The 9,902-nt window shown below is 52.2% G+C and overlaps 1 protein-coding gene across 1 annotated transcript in view; it reads right to left on the bottom strand.

The window, feature by feature from the left end:
* LOC121030451 (5-hydroxytryptamine receptor 5B) overlaps positions 1-8,120 on the bottom strand; it is a 14,703-nt gene extending 6,583 nt beyond the window's left edge. The window contains exon 1 of the mRNA XM_040474881.1: positions 7,056-8,120. Within this exon, the coding sequence (XP_040330815.1) occupies positions 7,056-7,832 (777 nt within the window). The 5' untranslated portion in view covers positions 7,833-8,120. The remainder of the gene's footprint in view (positions 1-7,055) is intronic.
* Between the last annotated feature and the right edge of the window lie 1,782 nt (positions 8,121-9,902).

Below are 9,902 nucleotides of genomic sequence, written 5' to 3' on the forward strand. Positions count from 1 at the left end.
AAGAAAGAAAGAAAGAAAGGAAAGAAAGAAAGAAAGAAAGAAGGAAAGAAAGAAAGAGAGAGGAAGAAAGAAAGAAAGAAAGAAAGAAAGAAAGAAAGAAAGAAAGAAAGAAAAATTAAGGAAGTTTTCTTGTTAAAAATAAATAAAAGCAGAGCATGCTAGGCTTGAAAAAAATAACTTTTCCTTCAGTGTAATTCTATTTGTAACAGAGTATAGTTTTGCTGAGCTCTTGGGTGTGACCATAACAGAAGGTACAACTGCTATCATTCTTGTTTTTGGAGAACGTGGATTTTTGTGGAGAGGTTGGTCACTGTGGTTTGGCTAAGGATCCACTGGAGTTCATGCTGAGAAGAGGAATATAGCTCTGTTTTCAGCTCTAATATCATCTGATCTGAAGTCATCCTCCCTTTACGAGTGGATGCCAATGGAAGGGCCTCTGTTGAGGCAAGAGTTCACCCCTGAAATCCTTGGGACCCCAGGACAGAGAGGCCTGGAATGGTGGGGTGGGGAGGAGGGAAGGGGTAGAGGGAGAAATGGAGAGAAGGGAGGTTTTGCCTTTTGCACATGTATTGTCAACCCTCAGTGTTCCGATGCACCCCCCTGGGGGCCACACCCTGATGACTACAGCCCTGCCTCAGAGAGTCACAGTTCCCACTGCACTGTGGGTTCCATCCCTCAAGAAGGCCAGCTGGGAGCAAGGCTCAGTATCACTCTTCAGAGATGGGCTTCAGGGAGCGCCCTATGCAAATGGCTGACTAAGCACCTACGTACCTTTCTGGGCAGCAAGTCCAAATCTTTCTTGAATTTTCAAGTCATCTGTGACCTACCAGAAGGTTAAGAACCATGGAGTTCTGATCTCACTGTTCCACTGAGAAGCTCAACCTTCTCCAGGAACTACACGGATTTAAGAAGCAGCTCATTGCAAGGTCATTGGTGAAGACACACGGTGCCTGCACCATATTCGCCTATGCCCCCTTCATTTCTCCTTCTCCCCCTGCACTCTTCCTCAATGATCCAATCAGAGAGAAAAGAGAAACGGAAGTAGAGGTGCAGAGATAGAATGAACGTGATGATGTAAGGAGAACAAAGGAGAAGTTTATAGAAAGGGGAAGGCCAGGGACATTTCTAAAGGGGTCTAGAAAATGCTCCCTGGCAATTCCAAGTATTTCTGAAAACAGACTATTAGGTACCCATCTTAAAGGAATCAAACCATAAACCAGATTTTTGATTACCACTGATACGATTTGATTCATAAAATGTACTTTCCTAAAGTTAAAATAATCTTGCAGTCTGGAATGGAATGTGTTTGAGCCCACAAGTTCTTTTAATAGACAGAGTCAGAACGAGGGCGACGTCCTCTTCCCGGACCCGAGCTCTGACAAGAGCAAAAGCCCACCAGCAGCTTAGTCTTTGGGATGGTCTGGTGACAACTAAACATTGGACAAAGGACAAAAACAAAAGGGGCTCTGTGCAGATTTCAGTCACTCAAGGTTCACGTACTGTATGCTTACAGCACACAGACCTGCTTATATTAATATAGACAATTAGCTTAGAGAGGCAAATATTTTATAATATAACATTAGCTAACACTCAGATCCAAGTTGTCATAAACCCCGCAGCTCAATACTACACATTTATTTCGCCCTTTGCTGTTTACAAAGTGCTTTCCCCTTTATTATCCAGTCTCTCAGGACCATTGTATTCTGGACAGACTTCTAGCAGAGCACCTATAAGAGTTTATTCACTTTTTAATGCTATGGTTGTAGTCTACTAACATTAACCCCTGGAGAACAGAGGTCTTGCTTGCGCATTCCTTGAACCTTCGGAAGCTACCGCACTGCCTGATATATAGGTCAGCAATAGTCAATCAAGTAATTTTGAGCACCATCTGTGTGGTGCTCAATTACACAGATGGTGGTGGTTTTAAAATCTGTCCACAAGTTTCCTGACACTTCTCCAAAGGTAGAGCTTAATTCCCCTTCCGTTGAGTGTGGGCTGGAGTTGGCGTCTCACTTCTAGTAAATAGAATATATGGGAAGTGATTGCCTGTAACTTCTGAGACTAGCTCATAAAAGGCATTGCAGTATCTTCCTTGCTGAGCTTTCTTGGAATAGGGGAAGCCAGCCGCCATGTTGTGACAACACTCAGGCAGCCTTATGGACACCTCCTGCTAACAGCCATGTGAGTCAGCCATCTTGGAAGGAGAGTCTCCAGCCCCGGTCAAGCCTTTGAATGACTTCTGCCCCGTCTGACATCTTGGCCACAACCACAAGAGCCCTTCGGTCCAGAAGGTCGAAGCCATTCCCAAGCCTGACCCACAGAAACGGTGAGTTATTACATGTTTGTTGTTTTACACTCCTAATACATGTTTGTTGGGCTATGTTACTCCAGCAAAAAGTAACTCTTCTGCCTAGGATGGTGAGTAATAGAAGTAAAGAGGACTAAGATAAGAATTCATTGTTTATAACTTACAGGGGGAACTTTAAAAAATAATAACAAAGATAATACAGCAGCTGTCATGGACGGTTTACCATTTTCAATACTCCATATACAGCATTATCTCATTTACTCTTCACAAGAATATTATGAGGCAGGCAGCAGTATTTCCTTTTTACCTATGGGGAAATACAGCCTTAGATTAAGTCACTCAGCTGAAGTGCTAATAAGTCGCACACAACTGAAAATCAGGTCTCCTTGCTTCCAAATCCCATGCTCTGAACCACTGTGCACCGTCTCCCACCGCGTGTTTATTGACTGAGTGAATGAGTGAAAGGTATCACCCAGGGTGGCGTTATCACATCCCTGAGCCTCAGGCATCTTTGCCTCTGTGGGCCCTTCCCCCATTAAGAAGTATTAAAAATTATCTTTTATGACTATATTATTAGAAAGACTAACATAATCAAGGCTGGACACATTATTATATATTCATTGCTGCGATATTCATTGTCCCCGTAATTTTAAAGGAAATTAAAAGTAAACCAGTTCCGTGGGCCCCGAAAAGTATGGTGCCTCCGGGTGGTGTGCCTACTTTGCCTAATGAATAATTAGACCCTGGTATCAACTTGTATACAACAATCAAACAATTGAAAAGAAAAAAACTTCTTTTTATAGAATTTGTTTATAGAATTTTATTTATTTTGAGAGCGAGAGTGGAGGAGGGACAGAGAGAGAGAGAGAGAGAGAGAGAGAGAGAGAGAGAGAGAATCTCAAGCAGGTTCCACTCTGTCAGTGCAGAGCTCCATGCAAGGCTCAAACCCAGAAGCTGTGAGATCATGACCTGAGCTGAGATCAAGAGTCAGATGCTTAACCGACTGAGCCACCCGGGTTCCCTGAAAAAAAGAAAAACTTTTTGATGTCACATGTTGAAAGGCAGATAAATAATCCCCATTGATTCTGCTTTTTTTCTCCTAAACAGAAAGGGCACAGGGCAGTAGGAAACGATCACAACGCATGGGGGTTGCTCTGTGGGGGAGCAGAATATACTGTGTGTGCGGTGCTCAGTCTAGAAAGCGGAAAGAGAGGACGTCAGGGTAGGAATGAAGTCTGCCTCCTGAGAGAAGCCGGCAGTGCCTCTGTGCTCAGCTGTTCTGGAACGAACAGAGTCCCGTGCACAGTTTTGAGACGCTGCTCCCATACCCCACCTTGACTGGGATACGACTGCCTCATTCCTATGAAGGTTAGATGCCGTGGGCAGTGGGGCAGCACTCGGCAGTTAAGTGCCCAGAGGGGCATGGAGGAATGACAAAGTAAAGAACGGTGACTTGAGGTCTGCGACCAGCCTCAGCTTCTCCACTCCATAACTCTGTGGTCTTAGATGACCTAACTTTGTGGCAGCTGAGTTTTATCAACTGGAAGCTGAGGGCTGGTGGCAAAGACAGCTCTCACCAAATATCCTTAGGCTCCCCTGGATTTCACAGCCAGCGGACCGAGAACAGAACCCACACGTGTCCACTTGAGGGTAAGGCGAGTAAAGCTGCTGTATTTCCATATATCTCTTCCCCTCTCACAGCCACCTTGGAAGCCGCCGACAGAGACGTTAGGCCAACCTGGCTGGGCCGTGATGCTTAAATAAGAAGATGAAGAGAAAGCATCAAAACAGTGTCCAGAAGAGGGGACTGACTTAATAACCACTGGTTTCTTTCTCTACTGTCAAAAACTGCATTTTTTTCCCTCAAAGAATTAAGTCACTGCCCAGGAACTGTGATTTGGCCCTTTCTGATAATATTTCAATGTTGGGACCGGGCCACAGAATTCCAAAGAAGAGGAGGGATGTACACAGCCCTGTTACCAGAGGCCCTCCGCCTTCCTAAGTGCCTCTATCACCCACAGAAATCAGTACCGACATGCCGGAGTGCAGGAAATGGCAGGTGATGGGGGTGGGGAAGGTAGAGAGAGAGTATTCCTGGCATATTATTTTAAATTTCTGTTTGGGGATCTTAATACTAGAAAGCTGGCTCAGCAGCATCTCCCAGGCATTTGCGTGAGGGCTGGCTGAAGCCTAAAGACGCAGGCCGCTCTCCAACACCCTCACATCTACAGTCTCAGCATCACGGGACTCGAGACCCCCAGGCCTGGCCTAGACTGATACCAGAGAACTTGCAGCACCCAAAGCAGGGAACTGGGTTGGCAGGGGGCCCACTGCAAGTGGAAAATCACAGTACTTCGCCCTGCCCCCCAGAGCTCCTCTTCCCCACCCACAGGCCACCCCGGATTGGCCAGGCTCCTGTTCACTCACTTCTCGGTATCACCTGCTGGAACCGGGTCTGTCAAAAATAAACACCAAACCCCGGCTTGGCAAGCCTTTCTGGCGTCCATTTCACCATGATTTCTCTAGGTGCACGTTGGATGAATGTAGCTATTAAAAGTCAGCCCTACCTCGCAATCAGACAGAAAAGCTATAATCACCCCAGGCATTTCCAAAGGACCTTTCAAAGAACATCATTAATTCTGAATAAAGCTCTCCCCTACCAACACTTTCCAATTATAGTCTTGACATTCCTATTTTATGCTACAAAATCTCTCTGCCATTTAATGAAGAGGGGGGAAAAAAAAGCCTGCTTTTTAAAACACATATGTTTGAGTAGCCTACGTATCTGAGTTAACTTTCCAAAATTAAAACACAGCTAACAATAGAAAACTCACTGTCCCTTTCCTCTGCCCCACCCCCATCGGCAGTCCTTCCTTGGCCATAGGCAGTAGCCCTCCCCCCCCCACCCGCCCCCTCCACTATCCATGGTTTCAGCTTTCTGAAGTTTCAGTTATCTGAGATCAACCACAGTCCGGAAGCAGATGACCCTCTTGATTTATCCGGGTCAACAGGAGCCTAACACTATGTCACAATGCCTGCATCATCATTTCACTTCACCCCATCTGGTAGCCATTTTACCATCTCACATCATCACAAGAGGAAGGATGGGTATAGTAAAATATTCGGAGAGAGAGGCTGCATTCACACAACTTTTATTGTTATAATGTTATAATGTTCTATTTTATTATTATATATATTATGGGGCACCTGGGTGGCTAGTCGATTAAGCATCAGACTTAAGCTCAGGTCATGATCTCGGGGTCAGTGAGTTCAAGCCCCAGGTCGGGCTCCCTGCTGACAGCTCAGATCCTGGAGCCTGCTTCGGATTCTGTGTCTCCTTCTCTCTGTCTCTCTCTCTGCTCTCCCCCTCACTCCCCCCCCCACCCCCGCTTGCTTGGGTGTGCATGCACTCTCTCTCTTGAGAAATGTTAAAAAAAATGTAGGTATGTTGCTATCCCTGTGCCTAGTTTATAAATTAAAATCTATCTTAGGCATGTATAGGAAAAGACCAGTATACATGGTTCAGTGCTATCCAAGGTTTCAGGCATCCATGGGGAGCCTGAAAGGTATCCAAGCGGGGCGGGGTGCGGGGAGGGCTTGGAAGGTATCCCTGTGGACAAAGGGCAACCACTCTATTGTATCTGGGAAGGGGCAGTAAGTCCTGTTTTTATTCTCCAGGACTTTGAGCCTGCCCCACCCCCCACCCCTTAACAGGGAAAGTCGGGGGCTTGCAGGGTGAGGAGGGAGCTGACTCTACTAGATCCCGGCCCAAAGGCAGAAAGGTCCAACTTTAACTACAAGCAGAGAAGTTCTGCCAAATGCACAGCCCTGCATCTCATTCATTTCCAGGTCCTGCCCAGTGCACACGGCATGGCCGGGCGTCGTTGATCTCTATTCTGCCGCCCCGTGTGCCTGGCGCCTCACGTTCTTCATCTCATGTGATCCTTTCTCACCATGAAGTAGGAATGAACTTGTTTAAAGGTATGGGAAAGAGGCCCACAGACATTAAGGAACCGCCCCCAGTGTCCCAGCTGGGGTTTGAACTCACGGTTCTATGTCGTTCCGAAGTCACTAGAGGAAAGCACTGAGGTTGGGGTAGTGAAAGGAAAGGGACGCTTGGGTTCTGTTTTACGCTCATTTCCCTCTTTGGCAGGGAGCTGGCTGATAGAGTTGGAGGTTTAGTGTGTGGACTGCAGAGCACGGACCAGGGTGTGGTGGGGACGAAACATACAGAAATGTGCTCATTTGCGGGACGCAGATTTCCAGCCCGCCGCAGTCCCGCTCTGTTTAGTCGGGACCGGGAAGCTGGCGGCTGCACGATTCACACGGACACAGTCACTCCCCCGGAAAGCACCCGAGGGCGCGGCCGATCGGCGTGCCCTCACTACTGCCGGGACACGCTGCCCCTGTGAGCCCCCCTCAGCTTCGTGGATTAGCGGTGGGAGCGCCCCCGCCAGCCCCAGTGTGCGGGTGGGGAAACCCCTTCCCCCGCGCGTCAGGTCCGCAGGTGGCCAGCGGGTGCGCGCCTGGGGCAGGCGATGCGCCCCTCCGCACGCGCTCCGGGAGAGCAGATGGCAAACTCCCTGTGCGCTCCAGGTGCGCTGGCGGCCAGCCTTGCCGCCAGCCTTCCGGCGCGCGCCACAAGTGTGCAAGCTTTCGCCGCCAACTCTCCCCGTAGCCGAGCTGCTTCCCCACCCAGCGACCCCCTCCTCCAGCCCCCCCGTGCCGCAGCACGCTCGCTCCTCACCTGCACCGTGGCCGGCAGCGGCAGCACAGCCCCGCGGCGGCGGCCGAAACGGAACTTGGCCGCCTTGTAGATCTTCCAGTAGACGAAGAGCACCACGCCAAGCGGCAGGTAGAAGGCACCGCAGGTGGAGAAGACGGCGTAGGAGGGTTCCTGGCTCACCTGGCAGCGCTGGCGCCGTGGGTCGTACGCCTCGCCCCAGCCAAAGAGCAGCGGCGCCAGGGCGATGAGCGCCGAGAGCGCCCAGGTGAGCGCGATCATGAGCGCGGAGGCGCGGCGGCGGGTGCGCAGCGTGTACTGCAGGTGGCGCGTGATGGTCCAGTAGCGGTCCAGGGCGATGGCCGCCACGTTCCAGATGCTGGCGGTGCAGCACAGCACGTCGAAGGAGATCCACACGTGGCACAGGCTCCGGCCCAGCAGCCAACGTCGCCCGGCCGACAGCTCGCTCACCAGGCTCAGGGGCATCACCAGCGCGGCCACGAGTACGTCCGACACGGCCGTCGAGGCCACCAAGTTATGAGGCACACGATGGAAGGCGCGGACGCGCAGGATGGTGACCAGAACCAGCAGGTTCCACAGGAAAGTGGCCGCGATCAGCAGCACCAGCAGCGTCACCACCAGCACCGTGAAGACGGAGAAAGGCGGCTCGCGGCCGGGCAGGGCGGCCCCGCCTGGGGTCGACCCGATGACCCCGCCGGGGCTTGGGCTGAAGCTGCCGGCCTCGGATCCCAGGGGCAGGGAGTCGCCGGTGGCGGCCACCGTGAGGTTAGCTGCTTCCATGGCGCGCGGCGCGCGGGATCCTGGTTTCCCGGCAGGGGACACACGCGCGCGGCCCGGGGCTCGGTGTGGACCGGGCGGGTGGGGGCGTGGAAGGGGTCGCCGCGTGCCCTGGGAGGACAGAGCGGGGCCCAGGTCGCCCCACCCTGTCCCTCTTTGGGCCGCAGCCCACGCTTTGGCTCCTCTGCCGGGAGCCCTCGTGGACCTCTTTTCCAGTGGAAGAAAAAAGAGTGGGACCCCTCTGGAGTCCAGCTCAGCTCGGCGCCAGTCCCTCCCACCTCTCTGCGCCGTCCCCGGGGCAACGGGCTGTCACAGGGCTGGGAATCCGGGAGCGCCGCGGAGTGTCCGCGCGCAGGGGCGGGTTTGGAGAGTTGCCCCCTCCCGCAGCCGGCCGCGGCAGGAGCCTGGCTGCAACCGGGTGGGCGGGTGGGGGTGGCCTGAGGACCCGCCAGCACCAGCCAGGCCTTCACGCAGCCCCACCGACCCCCACCGCCCCCCACCGCCTCCGCCGGGCGGAGAGAACCCTAACTGCGGTTGTCTCCGGAGAAGGTTCATGATCGCGCAGCAATGCCGTAGCCACCACCTTCTCGGATCCCTGGGATCCGAGAGACAGAGAGACAGAGGCGCCCACCCTCTCTCCTGGCGAGGAGGAGTTCTGGTTTCCTCCAATGACGATCCTACGTATACCCGAACTAGGTACCGAGGTACAGACAACAGCAAGCCCCTAAAGCCGGCTCCACTCGGAGCACTTCTGACCGGCAGGGGCTTCACGGTGCCTTGAGAAGTTCACTCCGGGAAGAAAGGACGCTACTTCTAGGCAGTTTGGCAGGCGCCCCCAACGGGGAGCGTTTGCAACCTGTCCCCTGACCCCAACCCTGCCCACCAACACCTGTCCGCCGGCCCCAGCCCTGCCGCCATATCCCTGTTTGTCCTTCCCTCCCTGCCCTTTGCTGTTGCTGACATCCCTGACCATACTCTATGTCTTCCAGGCTAAGGCTGGGGTTATTTTTGTTGACCTGTGAGCAAAGGTAGACACCAATTAGAAAGGTGAGATCACCCTAACCTTCCACCCCACCCTGCTCCCCATTTTCAGTCTCATGCTTTTGAATAATAGTTCAACAATAATTAAATCAACCCAGTGCCGGCACTACTTCTGTGCCCGGGAATCAAAACAGGAACACAGAGCCCAAACGGCCCCTTTTCTTTTCACCGCGGCAGAGGGACAGTCACCCACCGGCTTCTTTCTGACACCGGAGGAACAGCCTCAGGCTAAGCAGGGTGCTCAGAACAGCCAGAGTGGGCACGGCACTGAGTCAGCTCCCAGAGAGAGACTTTCTGGAAAAGTCCCCTGAGACCGTAGCAGGTGGAAGGGGTTTCTTCCCCTGAGCAGTCCACTCCTGGCACCTGGGGCAATCTTTGGGGATCCGGACCCGGCAGGGAGGACGTCCCAAGAACGTCCTTTTCCTCTGCGCTCCCTTCTTCATCCATTCGCTTTGTAGATGCTCTCTGCTGTCTGCATACCCTGCCTGGCGGTTCTTGCTTACACACTCATACTTGATAGCACACTCCTAGGGCATAAAAAGCAACAGGCAAGGAAGTCAAAAACACTTACAGGCAGGGGCACCTGGGTGGCTCAGTCGGTTGGGCGTCCGACTTCGGCTTGGGCCATGATCTGGTGGTTTGTGAGTTCAAGCCCCACGTCAGGCTCTGTGTTGACAGCTCAGAACCTGGAGCCTGCTTGGATTCTATGTCTCTGTCTCTCCTTGCTCATTCTCTCTCTCTCTCTCTCTCTCTCTCTCTCTCTCTCAAAAATAAACATAAAAAAATTTTTTTTAATACAGGCATAAGTGTCAAGTGATCGATAAAATGATCAGAAATGGCCTGTTCAGTGACCGTAGAGACAGAGGATGCTGGGGTCAGAGACAAGGCTTTGCACTTACTGAAGCGCAGGGAAGGGGTGTGGATATTGGACAAGATGAACGGAAGGTTGGACCTGGCAGGGGCGTGAAAGTCTGGGGTCAAGGGGACAGATATGCAGGTGTAAATGACAAGGAGCAGGGTTTGCATGTGGCC

Source organism: Herpailurus yagouaroundi, unplaced genomic scaffold (assembly GCF_014898765.1).
Source record: "Herpailurus yagouaroundi ecotype Mexico unplaced genomic scaffold, PumYag 140, whole genome shotgun sequence".
Classification (NCBI taxonomy): Eukaryota; Metazoa; Chordata; class Mammalia; order Carnivora; family Felidae; genus Herpailurus; species Herpailurus yagouaroundi.